General features: G+C 49.1%; 1 protein-coding gene across 3 annotated transcripts in view; it reads left to right on the forward strand.

The window, feature by feature from the left end:
- The window catches only part of LOC140185254 (uncharacterized), a 124,913-nt gene that overhangs the window by 16,471 nt on the left and 82,617 nt on the right, over positions 1 to 25,825 (forward strand). Inside the window, exon 2 of one of the 3 annotated variants that reach the window (XM_072238644.1) lies at positions 5,692 to 5,707. The exons of the other annotated variants lie outside the window; for them this stretch is intronic. Within the exon in view, the coding sequence (XP_072094745.1) occupies positions 5,692 to 5,707 (16 nt within the window). The remainder of the gene's footprint in view (positions 1 to 5,691; positions 5,708 to 25,825) is intronic. 3 annotated transcript variants of the gene reach the window in all.

Genomic DNA, 25,825 nt, shown 5'->3' on the forward strand with positions numbered 1-25,825 from the left:
GCAATTTTGATTTCAACAGTTAAGTTTGGATCAGTATATACAGGTCGGAGGGTTCTGGAGGGCTATGGCCCTGGTGCAAATCAGTGGGACTAGACACAGTTACGGTCGGCAAGGACTAGACGTGTTCTTCGCCAGAAGGACAGCAGCAGTCACAGAAGGTGATCACCCGCCGTGTAATTCCGAGGAGACAAAGGTAGAAAATGGTATCCCTCCGTCACACCGTCACGCACCGACAGGCTGGACGCCGGGCTTCATCCAGCAGTATCCGATCTCCCCATAAACCCACAAAATGGTCAGAGGGAAATGCCGTTTAACAGAACAACACAACGCAGGCTGAATGGCAGGATTCTCAGCGGTGAGGAAGAGCAGAGAGATCTCGGGGTTTACGTCCACAGATCCCTGAAAGTCGTCACGCAAGTTTACAGGGTGTTTACGAAGGCGTACGTTGTGCTGGCCTTCATTATTCGCGGGGCTGAGCTCAGGAGCCACGAGGTAATGCTGCAGTTCTTTAAACCCTGGTTAGACACAACTGGGACTATCTTGTTCAGTTCTGGTCGCCTCAGTTATAGGAAGGACGTGCAAGCTTTAGAGAGTGTGCACAGCAGATTCGCCAGGATGCTGTCTGGATTAGAGAAAGTGTCTAATGAAGATACGTTGAGCGACCTTTTCCCTTTGGAGCGAAGAAGAAGGACAGGTGATTTGATAGAGCTTTACAGGATGATAAGAAGCACAGATCAAGTGGATGGCTAGAGACTGTTTTCCGAAACAGAAATGGCCGATTCGAGGGGGCATAGTTTCTCGGTGACCAGAGGGAAATATACGGGCGATGTCAGAGATGGGCACATGGATGGCAGAAAACTGGAGGGCTATATGGGCGGGAAGGATTGGATTGACCTTAAAATTTTGTCACAACATAGTGGGCCGAAGGACCTGTACTGTGCTATGATGTTTGAACATGGAAAAGTACATCACAGAAACAGACCCTACTCTAAGATTAATCTATGGTATCAGCCTAATATCAGTCTAAGGGACCAGGAGGATGATGGACTGATGGGTCGGTGCCTGTGCTGTTCAAGAGGCTGCTAATGTAGCTGCTTCTCCGACCAAGCCTGACAGGAAGTTCCACGCACCCACCAATCTCTGTATGAAAATCCTACCTCTGACATTCCCGCCAGTACTTTCCGCTCACATTAGATATCCCCCGCCCCCACTCCCCAATTTATGGAGCTGGAAAGAGTGCAGGAGATTGTGGAGAATACTGCTGGCTCTCGAGGGCCAGTGTTATATCAAGGTGATAGGTAGCTTTGGATTTTAATCCGTGGCGAGCAGAGGACCGAGGGACGACGTTGCAGGTGCATATTAAATTCCGGGGGCCCTAGATGAGGCAGATACTTGCAGTGTTACCCCAGGGAACGGGATCTTCCAAAGGGAGCACTGGCTTCCTGAGAGAAATGGAGAGATTTAAAAGGGGACTGGAGGGAGATCATTTTCACCCAGAGGGTGGTGAGATTACGGAACGGAATGAGCTGCTAGTGGAAGTACCAGAGACAGGTACATTAACAACATTAAAAGGCCTTCCAATAGAAGCGCCTTTAAAGACGAAAGATGATCTTCGTCCCAAGTGCGTCAAACAGAGAGTGAAATGTATCACTGGTGTCGGAGGATTGTGCTGGGGCCTGCCGGCAAGTGTCACCACGCTTCTAGCGCCAACGTAACCTGCCCACAACTTACTAACCCTTGTGGCACAGATCACGCTTAATTTAAACCCCCTCTCTATAGAAAAGCCTGTGGTCCGTGGGAGGAAACCGGGCACACAGAGGAAACCAGCATGGTCATGGAGAGAACCGACAAACTCCTTTCAGAGAGCGGCGGGAATCAAACCTCGGTTGGTGATCGCTGGCCAGGGGAAATGGTTGGCATAGACCATCCTGTGTGACTCAAATCCATTGCTTCCATTTCGCAGCGAAGGATCCCACAGGAACGCGACTGCGACGGAAGAGGACGTTTCTCCACAAGGGCTCAGATCAATGTTTCAGTAACTTGTAATCACTTCTAATGAACACATTTCTTAATCTATCAGTGTCACGCGTATCTCCGCACCAAAGCACAGGATCACACCGAGACTCGGAAAGGTTAAACAAAAAAGAGGTATTTTATTAACCAAGGAGACAAGCAAGGAATTGAATAACTCGGGCAGATCTTCACTGGAGGAGAATCAGGACAGTCAAGAACTTGAGGGGTTGGAACTGCCTCTCTATTTTTTCAGCGGTTTGAACGGGGCACGACTGCGCACGCGAGTGGACGTCAACCAGAGGCAACAGTGGGAAGAGTTTAAAAAGAAGACAGCTTTATACAGCGGGCGACAGAGTAGAGGGAGACAGTGTAGGAAGGTTTTGGCTCAACGGGGCTTCTGCCATAAACAGTCGAGGCGAGGTAGGTTACTTGTGTAGAATACAGACAGAAAGAATGTGTGTGAGGCCGGTTTTCTGTGCTTGGTGTCATATGTGGGAGGTCCTGGAGACTTCCAGCCTCCCGGGCGGCCACATCTTCACCAGGTCCGCCCAGCTGCAGCTCCTTAGGGACCGCGTCAGGGAACTGGAACTGTAGCTCGATGACCTTCGTCTGGTCAGGGACAGTGAGGAGGTGATAGAGCGGAGCTATAGGCAGGTAGTCACTCCGGCGCTTGAGGAGACAGATAAGTGGGTAACAGTCAGGAGAGGGAAGGTAAAGAGCCAAATGCTAGAGAATACCCCAGTATCTGTCCCCCTTAACAATAAGTAGTCGTGTTTGAGTACTATTGGGGGAGAAGTCCTACCTGGGGTAAACAACAGTGGTCGAGCCTCTGGCACAGAGTCTGGCCCTGTGGCTCAGAAGGGTAGTAAAATGAAGAGGATGGCAACAGTAAGGGGGTTAAACAGGCGATTCTGTGGACGTAGGAAAGAAACGCGGATGGTAGTTTGCCTCCCAGGTGACAGGGTCCGTGAAGTTTCTGATCGCGTCCACGATATCTTGCAGTGGGAAGGCAACAGCCAGATGTCGTGGTACATATTGGTACCAACCGCATAGGTAGGAAAAGGGAGGAGGTCCTGAAAACAGACCACAGGGAGTTAGGAAGGAAGTTGAGAAGCAGGACCTCAAAGTTAGTAATCTCGGGATTACTGCCCGTGTCACGTGATAGTGTGTGTAGGAATCGGATGAGGGAGAGTATAAATGCGTGGCAAGGGGCAGTGATTCCGATTTGTGGATCATTGGGACCTCTTTTGTGAACTGTACAAAAAGACAGGCTGCACTTGAATTCCAGGGGACCAATATCCTGGCGGGGAGGTTTGCTCAGGCTATTGATGAAAGTTTAAACTAGAATTTCCGGGGGGCGGGATGCTGGCAACCGAATTGAACTGACGGAGGAAAGGGAGGTTGGTTGACAAATAGAGAAAGCTTGGAGACAGTGTGAAAGGGAGGATAGGCAGATGATCGATAGATAGATAGATAGATAGACGTAATTTGTTGATCCCGAGGGAAACTGGGTTTCGTTAGAGTTGCACCAACCAAGAATAGAGTATAAATTTAGCAATATAAAACCATAAATAATTAAATAATAATATGTAAATTATGCCAGATGGAAATAAGTCCAGGACCAGCCTATTGGCTCAGGGTGTCTGACCCTCTAAGGGAGGAGTTGTAAAGTTTGATGGCCACAGGCAGGAATGACTTCCTATGACGCTCTGTGTTGCATCTCGATGGAATGAGTCTCTGGCTGAATGTACTCCTGTGCCCACCCAGTACATTACGTAGTGGATGGGAGACATTGTCCAAGATGGCATGCAACTTGGACAGCATCCTCTTTTCAGACACCACCGTCAGAGAGTCCAGTTCCATCCCCACAACATCACTGGCCTTACGAATGAGTTTGTTGATTCTGTTGGTGTCTGCTACCCTCAGCCTGCTGCGCCAGCACACAACAGCAAACATGATAGCACTGGCCACCACAGACTCGTAGAACATCCTCAGCATCGTCCGGCAGATGTTAAAGAACCTCAGCCTCCTCAGAAAATGGAGACGGCTCTGACCCTTCTTGTAGACAGGCTTGGTGTTCTTTGACCATTCCATTTTATTGTCAATTCGTATCCCCACGTATTTGTAGTCCTCCACCATGTGCACACTGACCCCCTGGATGGGAACAGGGGTCACCGGTGTCTCAACCCTCTTCAGGTCCACCAACAGCTCCTTTGTCTTTTTCACATTAAGCTGCAGATAATTCTGCTCACACCATGTGACAATGTTTCCCACCGTAGCCCTGTACTCAGCCTCATCTCCCTTGCTGATGCATTCAACTATGGCAGACTCATCAGAAAACTTCTGAAGATGGCAAGACTCTGTGCAGTAGTTGAAGTCCGAGGTGTAGATGGTGAAGAGAAAAGCAGACAAGACAGTCCCCTGTGGAACCCCAGTGCTGCTGGTCACTCTGTCGGACACACAGTGTTGCAAGCACACGTACTGTGGTCTGCCAGTCAGGTAATCAAGAATCCATGACACCAGGGATGGTGCAGGGCGGATGGTGTTGAACGCACCGGAGAAGACAAAAAACATGACCCTCACAGTGCTCGCTGGCTTGTCCAGGTGGGCGTAACCACGGTTCAGCAGGTAGACGATGGCATCCTCAACTCCTATTCGGAGCTGGTAGGCGAACTGGAGGGGATCTAAGTGTGGCCTGACCATAGGCCGGTGCTGCTCCAGAACAAGTCTCTATAGGGTCTTCATGATGTCGGAGGTCAATGCCACCGGTCTGTAGTCATTGAGGCCACTGGGGCGCGGCGTCTTCGGCACAGGGAAGAGGCAGGACGTCTTTCACAGCACAGGAACCCTCTGGAGACTCAGGCTCAGTGTCTCTATCTTCTCAGATAGAGAAGAGACGGAGACTCAGGCTCAGGGCCTCTATCTTCTCAGATAGAGAAGAGACGCGCTCTGACCGAAGGTTTGAGATGTATCTATCTTAAAGCAAGGAGTATTATGAATAAAGCGGATGAGCTTAGGGCGCGGATCAGCACTTGGAGCTACGATGTTGTGGCCATTACAGAGACTGGGATGGTTCAGGGGGAGGAAATCAAGTGCCAGGCTTGAGATGTTTCAGAAAGGATAGGTAGGGAGGCAAAAGAGGTGGGGGCGTGGCACTGTGGATCAGGGATGGTATCACAGCTGCAGAAAAGGAGGATGTCAGGGAGGGGTTGTCTACACAATATCAGTGGGTGAACGTTAGGAATAGGAAGGGGTCAATAAGTGGACTGTTTTTTTTATACAGCACCCAAAAGGAGCGGATAGGGAGACAGATTCTGCAAAGGTGTAATGGTAATACGGTTGTTGTGGTGGGATATTTACCATTGATTGGCATCTCCATAGAGTGAGGGGTTTACATAGGGTGGAGTTTGCCAGGTGTGTTCAGGAAGGTTTCTTGACACAATATGTAGATAAGCCTACAAGAGGAGAGGTTCTACTTGATCTGCAATTGGGAAATGAACCTGGTCAGGTGTCATGTCTCTCAGTGGGATAACTTTTTGGAGATAGTGATCACAATTCTATCTCCTTTACTTGTGCCTTGGAGAGGGATAGGAAATAGAAGTTAGGGGAACGTTTATTTGGAGTAAGGGGAAATTTGAGGCCATCAGGCAAGAAATTGGAAGCATAAATTGGAAACAGATGTTCTCAGGGAAACGTACGGAAGAAATGTGGCAAATGTTCAAATGTAGAAAGCGGCCAGTGCGTGAGTGGGCCAGTGAAGGAGTGGAGCTTTGAGGCTTTGACTCGAAAGATTCTGGCTGTTTGGGCGGTTGGTCTGAGCAATCAAGTCAATCAAAATTTGAATTGATCAGCAGAAATCCGTTGATTAGACAATCAAGATTTGAATAGCTCAGACTCAGCAGAAAGCAGCTGATTGGGCAGTCGAGGTCAGGTGACCAAACATTTTGAAAAGCTCAAACAGATACATAGAGGGATAGCTCAAGTGAAGCGGCCAGTGCATGAGTGGGCCATTGAAGGAGTGGAGATTTGAGGCTTTGACTCGAGAGGCTTCGACGAGAAGAGGCGGAGGACAAGCTAGCTCGCAGTCAGTTTTTACAATGTCTCCTGAGACGGTGATGTGCCTCTCATGTGAAATGTGGCAGTCTTGGGGGAATTCCCCTCTCCCGCAGAGTCACATCTGCCAGAAGTGCATACGGCTGGGCGATCTGGAGACCGTGCAAGGAATCTGGAGTAGCAGCTGGATGACCTTCGACTCATAAGGGAGAATGAGGCAGTCATAGATGAGAGCTACAGGGAGGTAGTCACACCTAGGCTGTCGGAAGCAGGTCGTTGGGTGACAGTCAGAAGGGGGAAAGCGAAGGTGAGCAGACAGGTAGTGCCGAGCACCCCTGAATAATAAGTTCACCGTCCTGGATACTGTTGGCGGTAACTACCGACCAAGTGAGAGACACGGTGGCAGGGCCTCCAGCACTGAGTCTGACCCTGTGGTGCAGAAGGGTGGGACGGAGAAGAAGAGAGCTGTCGTCATTGGAGACTCTATAGTCAGGGGAGCAGACAGCAGATTTTGTGGACGTGAGAAGGACACCGGCATGGTTTCTTGCCTCCCAGGTGCCAGGGTCCGGGATGTCTCTGACCGGGTGCACGACATCCTGGTACGAGTGGGAAAGCAACCAGAAATCGTGATACATGTTGGGACCAACGACATAGGCAGGAAGAGGGATGAGGTCCTGAAGTGTGAGTTTCGGGAACTAGGCAGAAGGCCGAAGAACAGGACCTCAAGGGTGGCGTTCTCAGGATTGCTGCCAGTGCTACGTGACAGTGATGGTAAGAATTGCAGGAGATGGCAGTTGAATGCGTGGCTGAGGAATTGGTGCGGGGAGCAGGGTTTTAGATTTTTAGATCATTGGGATCTCTTCTGGGGAAGGTGGGGTCAGTACAGATTGGATGGGTTGCACCTGAACTCGAGCGGGAGCGATATCCTTGCAGGTAGGTTTGCTAGCATGGTTCGGGACGGTTTAAACTAATTTGCGAGGGGGATGGGGCCCGGAGCGATAGAGCAATGAAAGAAGTACATGGAGTAAAGCCAGATCTAACATACAGAGAGGCTTTGAGGAAAGAGAAGCAGAATAAACGGTGCAAAGACAGTAAGGTAGAAGGGCTGAAATGTGTGTACCTCAATGCAAGAAGCATCAGGAACAAAGGTGATGAACTGAGAGCTTGGATACATACATGGAATTATGATGTAGTGGCCATTACAGAGACTTGGCTGGCACCAGGGCAGGAATGGATTCTCAATATTCCTGCATTTCAGTGCTTTAAAAGGGATAGAGAGGGCGGTAAAAGGGGAGGAGGGGTGGCATTGCTGGTCAGGGATACTATTACAGCTACAGAAATGGTGGGTAATGTAGCAGGATCCTCTTTTGATCAATATGGGTGGAAGTCAGGAACAGGAAGGGAGCAGTTACTCTGTTGGGGGTATTTTATAGGCCCCCTGGTAGCAGCGGAGATCCAGAGGAGCGGATTGGGAGGGAGATTTTGAAAAGGCGCAAAAATAACAGGGTTGTTATCATGGGTGACTTTAACTTCCCTAATATTGATTGTCACCTTATTAGTTCCAAGGGTTGAGATGGGGCAGAGTTTGTTAAGCGTGTCCAAGACGGATTCCTGTCACAGTATGTGGACAGGCCGACGAGGGGGAATGCCATATTAGATCGAGTTCTAGGTAATGAACCGGGTCAGGTCACAGATCTCTCAGTGGGTGAGAATCTGGGGGACAGTGACCACCGCTCCCTGGCCTTTAGCATTATCATGGAAAAGGATAGAATTAGAGAGGACAGGAAACTTTTTAATTGGGGAAGGGCGAATTATGAGGCTATAAGCCTAGAACTTGCGGGTGTGAATTGGGATGATGTTTTTGCAGGAAAATGTACTATGGACACGTGGTCGAGGCTTAGAGGTCGCTTGCAGGATGTTAGGGATAAATTTGTCCCTGTAAGGAAGATAAAGAATGGTAGGGTGACGGAACCATGGGTGACAAGTGAGGTGGACAATCTAGCCAGGTGGAAGAAGGCAGCATACATGAGGTTTAAGAAGCAAGGATCTGATGGGTCTACTGCGGAATATAGGGAAGCAAGAAAGGAGCTTAAGAAGGGGCTGAGAAGAGCAAGAAGGGGACATGAGAAGGTCTTGGCGAGTAGGGTAAAGGAAAACCCCAAGGCATTGTTCAATTATGTGAAGAACAAAAGGATGACAGGAGTGAAGGTAGGACCGATTAGAGATAAAGGTGGGAAGATGTGCCTGGAGGCTGTGGAAGTGAGGGTGGTCCTCAATGAATACTTCTCTTCGGTATTCACCAATGGGAGGGATCTTGATGATGGTGAGGACAATATGAGTGAGGTTGATGTTCTGGAGCATGTTGATATTAAGGGAGAGCAGGTGTTGGAATTGTTAAAATACATTAGGACGGATAAGTCCCCGGGGCCTGATGGAATATTCCCCAGGCTGCTCCATAGCGAGGGGAGAAATTGCTGAGCCTCTGGCTGGGATCTTTATGTCCTCGTTGTCCACGGGAATGGTACCGGAGGATTAGAGGGAGGCGAATGTTTTCCCCTTGTTCAAAAAAAGTTAGTAGGCATAGTCCGGGTCATTATAGACCATTGAGCCTTACGTCTGTGGGAGGAAAGCTGTTGGAAAAGATTCTTAGAGATAGGATCTATGGGTATTTAGAGAATCATGGTCTGATCAGGGACAGTCAGCATGGCTTTGTGAAGGGCACATAGTGTCTAACAAGCCTGATAGAGTTCTTTGAGGAGGTAACCAGGCATATAGACAAGGGTAGTGCAGTGGATGTGATCTATATGGATCTTAGTAACGCATTTGACAAGGTTCCACACGGTAGGCTTATTCAGAAAGTCATTAGGCATGGGATCCAGGGAAGTTTGTCCAGGTGGATTCAGAATTGGCTTGCCTGCAGAAGGCAGAGGGTGGTGGTGGAGGGAGTACATTCAGATTGGAGGATTGTGACGAGTGGTGTCCCGCAAGGATCTGTTCTGGACCCTCTCCTTTTCGTGATTTTTATTAACGACCTGGATGTTGGGGTAGAAGGGTGGGTTGGCAAGTTTGCACACGACACAAAGGTTGGTGGTATTGTAAATAGCGTAGGGGATTGGAAAAGGTTGCAGAGAGACATTGTTGGGATGCAGAAGTGGGCTGAGAAGTGGCAGATGGAGTTCAACCCGGAGAATTGTGAGGTGGTACACTTTGGAAAGACAAACTTCAAGGCTGAGTACAAAGTAAATGGCAGGATACTTGGTAGTGTGGAGGAGCAGAGTGATCTGGGGGTACATGTCCACAGATGCCTGAAAGTTGCCTCACAGGTAGATAGGGCAGTAAAGAAAGCTTATGGGGTGTTAGCTTTCATAAGTCGAGGGATAGAATTTAAGAGTCGCGATGTAATGATGCAGTTTTGTAAAACTCTGGTTAGGCCACACTTGGAGTATTGTGTCCAGTTCTGGTCGCCTCACTGTAGGAAGGATGTGGAAGCAATGGAATGGGTACAGAGGAGATTTACCAAGATGCTGCCTGATTTGGAGAGTATGCATTATGATCAGAGAGTAAGGGAGCTAGGGCTTCACTCTTTCGAGGGAAGGAGGATGAGAGGAGACATGACAGAGGTGTACAAGATAATATGAGGAATAGATGGAGTGGATCGCCAGCGCCTCTTCCCCAGGGCACCACTGCTCAACACAAGAGGACATGGCTTTAAGGTAAGGGGTGGGAAGTTCAAGGGGGATATTGGAGGAAGGTTTTATACTCAGAGTGTGATTGGTGCGTGGAATGCACTGCCTGAGTCAGTGGTGGAGGCAGATACAATACTGAAGTTTAAGAAACTACTGAACAGGTATATGGAGGAATATAAGTTGGGGGCTTATATGGGAGGCAGGGTTTGAGGGTCGGCACAACATTGTGGACCGAAGGGCCTGCACTGTGCTGTACTATGTTCGATGTTCTATGTTTTTAGTTGGAATTTGCCCGGAGTTTTCCACAAGCTGAGGTCAGCCCCCCAGGAAGTTGTGACTGGGACGGGTTTACATTGAATTCACTGGTTCTGAGGTATTTTTGAGAGTGAATCTCTGGTCTTGTGTTTCAAGTGTCCGGTGGTGTATGTCACGGTCAGAGTCCACTGTCTGTTGGTCAATAATTGTGTCCCATTACGGGAACCAAGGATCTGCTGACGTGTGTTAGAATTCTTTCAGCAACGTAGTCACTGAGTCTCAGGTTGCAAAGTTGTCCCTACTTTCCCTCTCAGACCGGCCGTAAATTGAGGCACAGCTTCGTACTCGAGAGGGTCTCGCCGCGGAATGCTGAGTGTTTGCTCATTTCAATGGATGCTGCCTAACATGCTGAGTTCCTCCAGCATTTGATGTGTGCTCTGCGTTCCTCCTCGGCTGCTTCCAGAGACAGTCACGGTTAAATCATTGAAACCGGACCCATCAGTAATTGGAATCGGGATTAGCATCGATCATTTCTACAGCTCGATTTTACTCCCAAAGTTTATCCACACATTGTCTTAGCTTCACACTGAAGAAGGCACGTCAGAGACAGCGTGACCCATTCTGATGTTAGAGCTTCATAAAATCCCAGTTCATGCGTTTGCTGCCCTGACTGATGACGGACAGAGCCAGCCACCTAATAAACCAACTATATAAGGGGAATTAATGAGCTGGCTGTCACGGTCTTTTCCCCTGAGTCGTGCAGCCGAAAACCTCAGGGCACAGGTTTAAGGTGAAAGGGGAACTGGAAAGGGCATCTGAGGACAAACGCTTCACCCCGATGGTTCTCCATGTATAACCTGCAAGAAAATGTGGTTCGGACAGGTACGTGCGTGTGTATTTGGGGTTGCACACAGTTTTCGGTGTATAGGCTGATTTGGGAGCGAAGAGTCAGCGGGTTTGCGAATGCACGTGGAATTGTCATTACGCTTGGATATCAGGTGCTCGTGTACTTGAGTCTGCACACGGATTCGGGAGTGCGCATGGATATTAGATTGTGCACGGATTACGGCCGTGAGTAAATTTGGGGTATCAGCGGGTTTGGGGAGAACGTCGGTTTGTCAGAGCGTGCGGATCTGTCTACAATTTCCCATCATTTTCCTAAGCTCCAGGGAAAAAAAAAACTCCTAACCTACTCAACCTTTCCCTACAACTCAGGCGCTCAATTCCCAGCAACATTCCTGTAAATTCTCTCTGCATTCTTTCAGTCATATTAATATTTCCCTCTAGGTAGATAACAAAGGCTACACAAATGAGGCTCGCCACATCTGGCACAGTTTCGACATACCATACCATGTCTGTACTCAGAACTTCGATTTATGAATGTCAATGTGTCAAAAGCTCTCTATATCACCCTGTCTACCTGTGACGCCACAGTCAAGTCATTATGAATCTGTATTCCCCAGAATCCTCTCTCCTACCGTATTCCCCGTTGCCCAAATGTTCACCTGATTTGTCCACTCAAAGTGTAACATCTCACACTAGTCTGCATTAAAATTCATCTGCAATGTTTCAGCCCATTTTTCCATCTGTTCCAAATCCCCTGGCAAACTTTGATGGCCTTTCTGTTTGTCTATAATTCAACACAATCTGTTTGAAATCCACAAATTGTATCCAGTTTATCACATTAACATTCAGTATGTTGATATGGATGACAAACGACAACATCTCTGCGCCTCTGCACTGCTCACAGGCTTCCAGTCAGAGAGGAACCAACTATTTCCACACTCTGTCTCATCCAATTTACTACCTCATTCTGAATGCCTAGCGACGGAACCTCTGAACCAAGGGAGCTTGTCAATGGCCTTGCTAAATTACCTGTAGACCACATCCACTGCCTTTCTTCCATCAGATTTCTCAGTAAGCACCTCTAAAGACTCTGTAAGATTGGGTAGACATGGACGTACCACACAAAACCATATTGACTATCCCTAATCAGTCATTGGCTCTCTAATTACGTATATAGCCGGTTCCTTAGAATAACTTCCAATAGCTTTCCGACTAAATATTTGTTGAGTGTTTCGCTCAGTGCTAACAATCCGGACTGGCCAAACAGAACTGTCACAGAAATAGCAATGAAGAATCCTCCAACATTCGTGTGCGCTGGTATTCCTCTGTCTCCACCAGGAACTTGCAGAGCTCACTAGCGAAACCGAGTGGAAGCGACTGACACGATAATGGAAGTTGTGACCACCGCCAGGACCAGCACTACAACTGGTTTCAGCCAAGAGCCAAGAGAGTTGGAGAAGCTGCATTACTGTTCTAAGCTCCTCATCTTCCGACACCCCCCAAACAGGCCGATACCTATATATCCATGGACACTCCATATCAGCCCACAATCCGAATCTATCAGCATCCGCAAGAGCGCACACATCCTTATCGGGTGATACCCCAAATCCACATCAGATTATCCCAGGGCAAGAATCAGAACAAAGTGATCTGGAAATGGAGGCTGCAAGCGCCGTCTTTTAAAATGGCCTCCTCCATCTTCAAGCACATGGCAAGAGCGAAGTTAAAAGTTCAAAGTATATTTATAATCAACGTATGCATAAATTGTGCAATTTTGATATTCATCACAACCCAGGATCTGCTGACACCCCCGAATCTGCGCGCATCTCCAAATATGCGTACACCCCTCCCATGCTTCTTCAACCTACACCCTCTCACCTTCAATGCATGCCCTCTGGTATTAGTCATTTCAACCCTGGTAAACGGATACATTTTGTCAACTCTATCTGTGCCTCTCATAATCTTACAAACCTCCATAAAATATCTCCTCAACTTCCAACGCTCCAAACGAAACAACCCAAGTTTATCCGAACTCTCGCGATAGCACATGTCCTCTGAGCCAGGCAGCATCCTGGAAAATCTCTTTTTCACCGTCTCCAAAACCGCAACATCCTTCTTATTGTGATCAGAACCTGTCCAATACTCCGGATGTGGCATAACCAGAGTTTTATACAGGTGCAGCATAGTATCATGACTTTTGAACTCAATTTCTAGTCTACCAAAAGCATAAATTCCAGAAGCCTTCGTAACCACCACATCAACCTGTACAGCCACTTTCAACGAGATATTGGTTTGGATCCCAAGATCTCTCTGAATAGCAACACTGATAAGGATCTTGCCTTTAACAATGCGTTATCTCCTTGCATTTATCGTAGTTAACTCCCACCTGCCATTGCTCAGCCCTTATCTACAACTGATATATATCATTCTGTATTTGTTGCCAGTCTTCTGCACAATCCAAAGCTCCACATATCTTGGTATAATCGGTAAATTTACCAACCCACCCATTTGCATCTTCATCCAGGTCATTTATATGCATCACAAACAGCAGAGCTCCCAGCACAGATCCCTACAGAACACCTCTAATTACAGGCTTCCGGCTCCAATAAGTCGCTTCGTTCACTAAACTCTGTCTTCTGTGTGTAAGCCTATAATTTTATTCAGAGACTCGTGGATGGCTGGTAAGGTGGTAGAAGTAAATTCATGAGAGGTTCTGAAGAGACGCTTTGGATAGGCAAATGGATATCAGGAAGTTGAGGGATATGAACATGGTGTAGGTAGGAAGGATTATTATTTGGGTATTTTGATTTGCTTTTGAGCTGGCTCGGCAAAGCATTGTGGGCCGAATGCCCTGTTCCTGACTGTACTCTTCCATATTCCATGTGTCGAGTAAAACATAAACCATTTGCCTGTTCCCACCTGCTCACCACAGTGTAATAGTTATGTTGGGCTTATGCGGGCAGAGGGAAAACCTTTTCTTTCTCCCTAGGCCTCCTGCCCATGATCCTCTCATATCCATTTTGCCAATCGACTGTCCAGCTCTTGGCTCCATCCATCCCCTTCCTGTCTTCTCCTATCATTTCTGATCACCCCTCCCCTCCCCCTTTCAAATCTCTTACTAGCTCGTCTTTCAGTTAGTCCTGACGAAGGGTCTCTGACCGAAATATCGACTCTACCTCTTCCTCGAGATGCTGCCTGGCCTGCTGCGTTCACCAGCAACTTTTATATGTGTTGCCGGAAAATCTTCGCTCTTGTGCTTCTTGATTTCGTCTCTCGATATTCAGTGTCACTCAACCCTGCCACTTTGCTCTGGCCCACATTTGACCACTGTCTTATTGGGATCTTCCTCGTCTTCACACAAATTTTCAGGTGTATGTTTACGAATGTGCTGAGGTGATAGGATTACGACTTGTGATTGAAGTGGAGGATGATGTTGGATTGTAGGGTATGAGTGTCGTGGTGTGGGTTAGGTTTTATGCGGGTGTGTAGGAGGGGAGTAGGTGTTAGTTTATGGGTAAGGTTTGGAGATGGAGATGCAGCCTCCACGTGGGGAGAGAGCGGGATGGGTGATACCTTGTATAAAGTGAGCTTGTTCGTGGGGCTGTGGCCAGCTTTAGTTGGGCTGCCGTCCGGGATATTTGGATTGTGTGCACTTGGACGTAGTATTAGCGTTAATGGTAAGGTTGGGGATGCACATCTGAGGCTGGGGGAGACAGGGTTGCGGAGTTTAGTTTCGGGCGGAATGAGGGGCTCTGGCAGATAGGGTTGTGAAAAAAAAAATAACCTGGCCCACTCCTTTCATTAAACTGGTCTAACAACATTTGTCTTAATTAACCTAGTGTGTATTGGAACGCGTCAACAGTAATGTAAAGTGGAATCTTAGGGTAATTCAGGTCCTTAATCAGTAGACATATGCACCAGGGCGACCCAGCAGGGTTGATCAGGCCAGGCTTGTGATATTCCCATGGATAAAGATAATGAAAACCATGTCATCTCTAGTTTAACGAGGTTCAGACTTATTAATCTGAATTTATTTAACAAATTAGGTAGAAAAATGCTGAGAAGCCTAGTAATACTTCACCTCAAAATGAGATGTAATTTTCCCTATTTTAAATTTACAGTAATCTTTATTTTGCATCTGGGTGTGTGGGATCTCCTTTTTTAAATTGACAGGGTTTACTGGAGATTCAGTGTCACTGCACCCTGTCAATTAGAATTTAGTGGTGACTTGTTTTCTCTGGCTCCAGCTTAACTAATAGGATCCCCCTCGCCTTCTTGCATTCTCACGGGCATTTTCACGGGCGCTTCGTGGACCAGGAAAATGAAGAACGTGTCACTGTTTGGCTCGGTCGCGATGATGCGGGCAGTGGGAAAATCATCCCTCTTGTGCTTCTTAATCTCTTCACTCGAGATTCAGTATCACGCAATCCTGCCACTTTCCTCTGGCCCATGCATGAGAGTTAGTTCAGATTAGGATTTAGAGACCGTAAGACCATAAGATATAGGAACAGAAGTAGGGCATTTGTCCCGTCGAGTCGGCTCCCCCATTAAATTATACATGATGCAATTCTTCCAGTCATCCCCACACCCCTGCCTTCTTCCCATGCCCTTTGATGCCCTGGCTGATAAAAACCTATCTATCTCTGCCTCAAATGCACCCAATGTCCTGCCGCTCGAGGCAACAATTACCACCCCCCGGCTAAAGCAATTTCTCCTCATCGCTATTCTAAATGGACGTCCCACAACCCTGAAGTCGTGCCTTCATGTTCTGGACTCCCTTACTATGGAGGAAAAAAACTTTGTTATATCTAATCTGTTCAGGCCTTTTAAAATTTGTAATGTTTCTATGAGATACCTCCTCATTCTCCTGAACTCCAGCGAATACAGGCCAAGAGCTGCCAGACGTTCCTCATATGGCAAACCGTTCATTCCTGGAATCATTCTCGGGAATACTCTCTAAACCCCCTCCAATGTCAGTGCATCATTTTTAAAATAAGGAGCCCAAAACTGCACATAATACTCTAAGTGTGGTCTGAGGAATGCCTTGTACAGCATCAACATCCCATCCCTGTTCTTATATTCTGTACCTGCAGAAATGAATGCCAACGTTCCATTTGCCTTATTTAGCACAAGCTCAACCTGGAGGTTAACCTTTAGGGTATCCTGCACAAGGATTCAAAGTCCCTTTGCATCTCCTCATTTTCAATTCCCTCTCCATCTAAATAATAGTCTGCCCGTTTAATTCTTCCACCGAAGTGTATGGCAATACACTTTCCAACATTGTGTTTCATTTGCCACTTTTTTGCCCATTCCCTGAAACTATCTATGTCTCTTAGGGAGACTTAAGGTACAGGGATCTGCGGATTTAGATTTCAGATTATGATTTATGGTCAGACATGTGAAGTGTTTCAGGTCTGATTTCCGTTTCGGGACGGGAATGTGGCTGGGCTGGACGTCATATTATGTTTAAGATCAGGGATGTGGGAGGTAGCGGTCAGATTGGCGATAGGGTACATGGTTGTGGTGGGCTAGATGTCTGGTTGGCGTTTATGGAAAGGAAAGAGTGGTGCTGGAGGTCAGATTAGATTAGGGGTTAGGTTCAGAAATGTGAGGTGTTGATCGTCAGATTAAGGTTAGGGGCAGTGATGAAGGGATTTAGAATTCAGTTTAGGATTTATGGAATGGGAAGTTTGAAAGTTAGTTTTCATATTAGGATAAGGGGCGGTAATGTAGGAAGTTACAGTGCAGAGTAGGATTCGGGGGTTGGGATGGGATTGTCATAAGGGTGGCGGTGGGAGCGGACCGAAATGCCAGACACAGACACTGAAGTACTAGGAACAGGACTCGGAGTGTAAAGAAAGCAAGGGAGGTGGGGAAGAAAGGACGCTGACATTGACACAGCCCCTGGACGAGACTAGGATGCAGGGGCCTGGGCTAGGGCATGGACAAAAAACACTGAACCCGAACAAGGAACGAGGAACAAGGAGCCTGGACTAGTGACACAGAACTCCAGAACCAGAGGCTGGACAAGGACCCAGAACCTGGGTCTTGACTCGGAACCGAAACCCAGGTCAAGGCAAGGACTCGGGACGAGGATCTTGGCAAGGAACGGACGTGTCTACAGAACAGGAGGTGGAACTCCTGCACAGGACGAGGCACCTGGACAGGACGAGAACGCAAAGCCTTGATATAGACAGAACGAATCTCTTTGACGGGGCTTGGACATGACAAGGTTCTTGGAGGTGGCTCGGAAAGGACGAGAGACTCCTAGACAGGACGAGGGAACACCAGTACCGGACTGGACGAGCTACTCCTGGGCTGGACAAGGCACATGGACAAGACGAGAACATGAACCCTTGACTTGGTCGAGGGAGAACAGGAACGCAGAGCCTTGGTCGAGGGAGAAGAGGAACGCAGAGCATAGAGCCTTGGTCTTGGCAGACCGAAACGCAGAATACAGAGCCTTGGTCTTGGCAGACAGGAACGCAGAAAACAAAGCCGGGACGGTTCCATGAGAAAAGGGCGTAGGACCGGGACTCATACACAGAAATCTGAACACGACGAGACAGTTCCAAACACTAGGTAACCGAAAACAGCCGGACCTACGTCGCGAAGGCGTGGACACAGAGACGGGTGGCAACACAAGGTCGCGGCAAACGGCCGGACCTACCTAACGAAGGTGTGGACACAGTGTCAATTCGCAACACTAGGTAGCGGGAAATGGCCGGAACTACCAGTTGAGGCGTGGATACAGAGACGGTTGTAAACAACGAAAGACAGTTCCTTATCTAGTCACGGCAAAGTTCCGGTCTTGTTTTGGCGCTAGAACTTGACAGCGATACAGGCAAGGACGCAGGCGAGGTTGCAGCCAATTCTTCAGGGACAAGTCTTCAGGCAGAGGGTGCAGGCAAGGCTTCAGGCAGAGGTTGCAAGCTGGGCTTCAGGCAGAAGGCTGCAGGCTGGCATTCAGGAAGAGGCTGCAGGCAAGGCTTCAGAAGGAAGAGGAAGGGAAGGGAAGGGAACAGATCAGCCACTGAAGCTGAACCCAGGAGCTTATTACGTAGCCAACCGAAAATGAGAAATCCTGTTCCTCAACAAGGCCAACAGCAGGACAAGGGAAAACCGGAAAACCTGGAATCAGGGTCGATGGACCGGACCGTGAACAGGAATGTGGACTTCATGGACCGGACCATGGCGTATCCCCCCTATATAGGAGCCTCCTGGGTACCGAACAGGCTCTCCAGGGCAAAAGACAACACGGGAGGGTGGGTCGGGGGGCATTCAACAGGAGGGAACCCAGGATAACAAGAGTAAAATGACCGTGTCTGTATTGCTGGGTCCATATTTGGTTGGAGTGTTCTAACATAAGGGAGGCGCTGGGAACGGACCCAAATGCAAGACACAGGCACAGAAGTACTAGGAAAAGGACTCGGAGTGTTAAGCAAGCAAGGGAAGTGGGAAAGAAAGGACGTTGGACATTGACACAGTCCCTGAACGAGAGTAGGATGCAGGGCCTGGGATAGGACATGGACAAGAAACGCGGAAACCGGACAAGGAACTAGTAACAAGGAGCCTGGACCAGAGACACGGAACGTCGGAACCAGAGCCCGGACAAGAATCCAGAAACTGGGTCTTGGTTGGGATTTGGAACCTGGGTCTTGACTCAGAACCGGATCCCGGGTCTAGACTAGGACTCGGGACTGGGATCATGCCAAGGACATGACGTGGCTACAGAACAGGGCGTGGAACTCCTGCACAGGATGACGCACATGGACAGGACGAGAACGCAAAGCCTTCACTTGGACAGGACGAGGTTCTTGGACATGGCTTCGACAGGACGAGGTTCTTGGACGTGGTTTGGACAGTACGAGGTTCTTGGACGTGACGTGGGCAGGACGAGAGACTCCTGGACAGGACGAGGGAACCTTAGCACAGAGCGAGGGAACCCTAGCAGAGGGCTGGGCGAGGCACATGGAAAAGACGAGACCATAAACCCTTGACTTGGTCGAGGGAGAGACAGGAAAGCAGAGCCTAGAGCCTTGGTCTTGGCAGACAGGAACGCAGAAAACAGAGCCTTGGTCTTGGCAGACAGCAACGCATAACACAAAGCCGGGACCCCTTCATGGGAACAGGACGTAAGGTCGGGACTCAATACAGAAAGCTGAACACGACGAGACAGTTCGAAACACTAGGTAGCGGCAAACGTCCGGACCTACCTAGCGAAGGTGTGGACACAGAGGCAGTTGCCAACTCAACGATAGACATTTCCTTATCTTCCACAGCAAGGCTCCGGTCTCGCTCCGGTAGTGAACTTGACAAGGTTGCCGGCGAAGGTAGCAGGCGAGACCCCAGGCGAAGGTAGCAAGCGAGACCCCAGGCGAAGGTAGCAGGTAGGCTCCAGGCGAAGGTAGCAGGCGAGACCCCAGGCGAAGGTAGCAGGCGAGACCCCAGGCGAAGGCAGCAGGCGAGACCCCAGGCGAAGGGAGCAGGCGAGACCCCAGGCGAAGGTAGCAGGCGAGACCCAGCGGAAGGCAGCAGGCGAGACCCCAGGCGAAGGTAGCAGGCGAGACCCAGGCGAAGGTAGCCGGTGAGGCTCCAGGCGAAGGTAGCAGGGGAGGCGTCAGAAGGATGGGGAAGGGAAGGGAACAGTCCAGCCTCAGGGTAACGGCAAAGACGGCCTGGCTTACCCAACGGAGGCCAGGACAGGAAGGGACAGATCCAGCCGCAGGGTCACGGCAAAGCCGGCCTGACTTACCCCACGGAAGCGAGGACGGGATACTGACGAGACGAACCAGCACCCACACTCAAATCCAGGGCCATTATATTCTGAGCCCCCAAACGAGCATTAGGTGCCTACGAATAAGCCCAACTTCAACAAGGGACAACCGGAAGACCTGGAGTCCGCAGCTATGGACCGGACCGTGAACAGGAACTCGGACATCACATACCGGACCAAGAAAGTACCACCCCCCCCGCCCCGCCCCCCATGAGAGCCTCCGGGCGACCAAACCCGGCTGTCCAGGACTAAGGACTACCCGGGTGAGTGGGTGGTATTCAGTCAGGAGGGAACCCAGGATGACGAGAGTTAGAGGACAGTGTCTGCGTTGCTGGGTCCATGTATGGCTGGTTCGTTCTGTCAAAATAGGAGGCGCTGAGTGCGGATCTAAATGCAAGACACAGACACTGAAGTACTAGAAATAGAACAGGACTAGAGGCTAGAGTTAGGGACGAGGAGCTGGATGCAGACTAGGAACTGGGACAAGAACACAGACCTGGGCTAAGACATTGGCTAGCCAAGCGTTACCAGGACAAGGAACTGGGAACTAGGAGCCTGGGCTTGGACTACAAGCCAGAAACTCGACAGGGACCCAGAGCCTGGGTCTTGACTCGGGCTCGGACCCCGGAACTAGGCGAGGATATGACATGGCTACAGGACTGGACATGGCTTTGATTCCTCGAGGCTTGGTTTCCTCGAGGTGAGGACATGACAAGGCTTGGGTTCTGAACCCAAGCCAGAGACTGGACAAGAACCCAGAACCTGGGTCTTGATTCGGACTCGGACTCAGGAACTGGGCAAAGACATGACGTGGTCTTGGGAGACAGGAACTTCGGAACACAAAGCCGGAAGCCTTGACTTAGTCTTAGTGAGGATAGGAACGCGGCCTAGAGCGCGGAAGAGGAAGCCTTGGTCTTGAGAGACAAGAACATGGAACACAAAGCCGGGACCCCTCCTTAGGAACAGGACGTGGGGCCGGGACTCATACACAGAATGCTGAACCCAACGAGACGGTTCCTAGCACTAGGTCGCGGCAACGGCCAGATCTACCTAGCGAAGGCGTGGACACAGAGACGGTTCCCAACACTAAGGTAATAGCGAACGGGTTGACCTACTTAGCGAAGAGGTGGACACAGAGACGGTTCCAACTCAACGATAGACAGTTCCTTATCTTGACGCAGCAAGCTCTCGCTCCGGTGGTTGAACTTGACAAGGTTGCAGGCGACGCTCCAGACGCAGGTTGCAGGCGACGCTCCAGACACAGGTTGCAGGCGAGGCTCCAGACACAGGTTGCAGGCGACGCTCCAGACGCAGGTTGCAGGCGACGCTCCAGACGCATGTTGAAGGCGACGCTCCAGACACGGGTTGCAGGCGACGCTCCAGACGCATGTTGCAGGCGACGCTCCAGACACAGGTTGCAGGCGACGCTCCAGACACAGGTTGCAGGTGACGCTCCAGACACAGGTTGCAGGCGACGCTCCAGACACAGGTTGCAGGCGACGCTCCAGACGCAGGTTGCAGGCGTGGCTCCAGACAGATGTTGGAGGTTTAATCCCAGGACCGCTTATATTCCCAGCTCCAAGACAAGCATCGGGTGCCAATGATTAAGCCCAACTGAAACAAGGGACAGCCGGAAGACCCGGAGTCTGGCGTCCACGGAGCGGACCGTGAACCAGAACACGGACTTCACGGACCGGACTATGACAGTGGGAGGACAGATTTAGGTTTGGTGACTGGGGTTTGCGGTATTAGAAGTCAGGTTATGTATAGGGGCAGGTTTGTGAAGCAGTTCATTCATAGCATTCTGGCATTCATAGCAAGAGGATTCGGGTACAGGAGCAGGGAGGTGCAACGGCAGTTGTACAAGGCCTTAGTGAGACCACACCTGGAGTATTGTGTGCAGGTTTGGTCCCCTAATCTGAGGAAAGACATTCTTGCCACAGAGGGAGTACAAAGAAGGTTCATCAGATTGATTCCTGGGATGGCAGGACTTTCATATGATGAAAGACTGGATCGGCTACGCTTATACTCTCTGCAATTTAGAAGACTGAGGGGGGATCTTATTGAAACGTATAAAATCCTAAAGGGATTAGACAGGCTAGATGCAGGAAGATTGTTCCCGATGTTGGGGAAGTCCAGAACGAGGGGTCGCAGTTTGAGGATAAAGGGGAAGCCTTTTAGGACCGAGACGAGAAAAAAACTTCTTCACACAGACAGTGGTGAATCTGTGGAATTCTCTGCCACAAGAAACAGTTGAGGCCAGTTCATTGGCTATATTTAAGAGGGAGTTGGATATAGCCCTTGTGGCTAAAGGGATCAGGGGGTATGGAGAGAAGGCAAGTACAGGGTTCTGAGATGGATGATCAGCCATGATCGTACTGAATGGCGGTGTGGGCTCGAAGGGCCGAATGGCTTACTCCTGCACCTATTTTCTATAATTCTATGTTTCTATGTTAAAGATGAGATTGGGTTTAGTGACAAGCATGCTGAGTTTGAAGCCTGGCCAACTTCTCCCTATAACACAGATCACCTTGTCCTGGCAGCATCTTCGTAAACCTTCTCAGCGCTCTCTCAAACACACACACACACACACACTCAAACACACACACAAACACACACACCCAGACTCACACACACCCAGACTCACACACACAGACTCACACTCTCTCTCACACACACACACATTCATTCTCTCTCTCTCTCACACACACACACGCAACAATCTTTCACGATCTCTCAATCTCTCTTTACCCAGCCCCAACGAAGCACTCCAGCGCTCCACTCAGCCAATCCCAGACATCTCTCTATTGCAAGCACTTTCCTATCACCCTCCATTTTCTCGCGGTCCACAGCACTGCTGCTCCCGGTCAATAAGACGACCGCCACGGAAGAATAGCTTGGAGACGAGACGGTGAATGAGAAGATCTGGAGCCCGGACGGGATACATTGAAGCTATATCTGGGTTACGCTCAGGGCGCGTCTTTATTAATCAACTGTAGCACAGAAATGATCGGGTATTTCACCGCGCTGATCACCTGCTCCCTGAATTTCGACTGAGTCACTGCGTAAATAACTGTGTTCGTGCACAAGCTAAAATTCCTCAGCAAAACGCCGAAACCATGAAATATCCATTCAGAATCATTGAAATTGTAACCCATTGCTTTGACCTGATAATATATGAAATTTATGACCAGTGTCATCCACAGTAAGACGAAGCTGCCCGATAGAGTGAAGAGTAAAACCACAGATCTCCTCCTGCTCTCCATCTCCGGGTCACTGCGGTTCTCCCCCTTGCTCTGACCCTTCAGCCCCTTACGGACCCGACTGGCCACTAAAATGTGTCTGACTGTCAGAGCGTTGAGCAGCAGGATCGCAACAAAAGGGAGCAACGGAGTTAAAACATTCTCCGCCCAAGCCCGTGCTACCCACCCAGGGTCAGTGATAACTTTGTCCCTGAGTTTACAGAACCACGGCACATTGTCGATGATCACTTTGGGTTCCCAGAGGAAGTAGCGGGGAATGTTTTTCAGACAGTACAGTACGCCGGTTGTTGTTAGAACCACAGCCGCAGTTTTCCCGGTGCAATATTTTGTTTTCAGCTTCCGGCAGCAAATGGCGACAAACCGATCAAAGGTGAAAGTGACGGTGAACCAGACTGAACAGTCTGTGGCTGCGTACCTGAGTACATTGATAACGCTGCACATGGGGGTAATGTTTAGAAAACTGGACATGAAGTAATATTTTTTAATTCGAAACAAAATGATCTCGAAGATAATAGTCAGTAGATCGGCCGCTGCCATGGCCACCAGGTAGCGAGTGGTACAGGTAGAGAGGCCGCACTTTCGGCGGGACAGGATCACAATCGCCAGTAAATTCACTAGAGAGAGAGAGAGAGAGAGAGAGGGAGAGGGAGAGAGTCAGACAGACAGACAAACAGAGACAGAGAGCGAGACGAGAGAACAGGCACTGGGCATTACTGAGCAGACTTTCCGGGAATTAACACAGGACCGGGTTTCGGCTAAAGAACAGAAGTGCCAGAATGTGTAAACGGGGGCAAATCTAACATCTGACACGGATCACAATATATTTGAACTGTTTTCCTCACTGTGCCAACAAAACGTTGTGTGACTAACCGTCGGTGCTAAAACCGAGCTGCATGAACGACAGTGATCGGTGCTAATTCTGATTCCATCGCTGATGGAGCCGGTTACACTGATTTAGCCGTGACTGAGCAGACCACGAGAAACACGGCATCAGGTGAGCCTAGGGCATCCGGAGGGAAACAACACACACAAATTACTGGGGGAACTCTGCAGCCCAAGAAACATCTATGCAATTGAACAAACACTGACCGTTTCGGGCCAAGACCCTTCTTCAGGATGAAATGATGCCCCAATTTACGATGGATCTCAAAGGGAAAGCCGGCTCAATTTAGTAAACAGAAGCTGATAGCTCCATTACTGAACTAATTAATTAATTAATTAATTTACATCAATTCTACAGCGCAGTGCACTTGGAGAAAACAGTTCAGGGTGTCTGTGGACACTGACTGAGGTGATCAAACCCAATTATTGAACAACGGGCAGTGGAATCCGATTGACATAATCTCCAAAGGGAAACGTAAAACACAGGACCAGATGGTCAATCTGATCAATTCCTCAGAAATAGTGAACTTCACAATGTAAATCCCTCCCAGTCCCATCTTCGGGTGAAAGTGCCTTTCTCCAGCCGGGTATAAATCTGGACGAATTCCCATCAAAGCCCATCCTGTCAGAGAGCTGCACTGGGACTACTCTGGAAAAGGTGTCTTTAAATACAGGAAAAAAGACGTCCGAGTCGAACGGTTGCGGCGGAGAGACAGACTATTTGATTCGTTTGTCATTAAATATGCAAACTCAGCATTTCAAATTGACAGGATCGATATCTGTGGCGGATTTGGTCATCAAGTTGGAAGCTTGTCAAATGATCATAAAGAGTTCACACCGGGAAACGCACATAAATACCAAACATGAAATCCACTCACTGACCAGGAACTCCAAAGACAGCAATGAACACGTACAATATTTTTTGCACACTCCTATAACTATGCCACATTGAAGACATTTTCTGTGCCCAGTAATTCGACACCCTGTTCTGCAGGCGATCTGTCGGAATGAAATGCTAAAGCAGCAAAAGCCTGGGGTTTTAATACCGTTTAGCGACTCCACAGGGACAGACTTCAGCAGATTTATAAATAAAGATTTTCAAATTATTCCCAAACCGATTACGTCAGACGTGCAACCCCACAGTGACAGATAATTACTAATTCAGTGAATTAATTGTGAAACGGCAAACAGTGGATAATGTGATGTACTCAGGGCTGTAAATTGCGAGTAGCGTTCATCCAGCAAAAGGAACATTGTTTCAAATACCATCAGACACAGATTATCACCTATTGCTTGTCTCGCTGCGACTTTTCTCCATCAGTTGAGGAATCGGTAAAGCCGATCGACTGAGAGAAACACCTTCGCTCCACCATTCTGCACCAATTCCGATCGCACCTCATCTGAATGCAACCGCAAGCACGAAAAGAAACTGCAGATGCTGGAAATCAAATCAACACACACATTTCAATTCTACTTCCCATTCTCATTCCGGCACGTCAGTCCATGACCTCCTCTACTGAATAAACGCTATCACCATCAGCCTCACCAGGACCCACCCCGAGCTGCACACCGTGGCTTGCAATCTCAGCAAAGCTGGGGGTGAGTATGGATGAATCATAACACCCTGTAACCTCACCAGGACCCACCCCGAGCTGCACACCCTGGCTTGCAATCTCAGCAAAGCTGGGGGTGAGTATGGATGAATCATAACACCCTGTAACCTCACCAGGACCCACCCCGAGCTGCACTCCGTGGCTTGAAATCTCAGCAAAGCTGGGGGTGAGTATGGATGAATCATAACACCCTGTAACCTCACCAGGACCCACCCCGAGCTGCACACCGTGGCTTGAAAACTCAGCAGTCTAAGCTGGGGGTGAGTATGTATTGATAATAACACACCGTAGGGACATAAAACACTACAGAGAGCTGGAGAGGCGGAGAAGAAAGTTCATTTATCGATGTGTGTACATCCGTGGGTGTGTGTATATGTGTTTATGCCTTTGACTGTATGTGTGTGTGTGGGGCACGCAGCGCGTCTGGTGTTTATTCGT

The sequence above is a fragment of the Mobula birostris genome, chromosome 20 (assembly GCF_030028105.1).
Source record: "Mobula birostris isolate sMobBir1 chromosome 20, sMobBir1.hap1, whole genome shotgun sequence".
Classification (NCBI taxonomy): Eukaryota; Metazoa; Chordata; class Chondrichthyes; order Myliobatiformes; family Myliobatidae; genus Mobula; species Mobula birostris.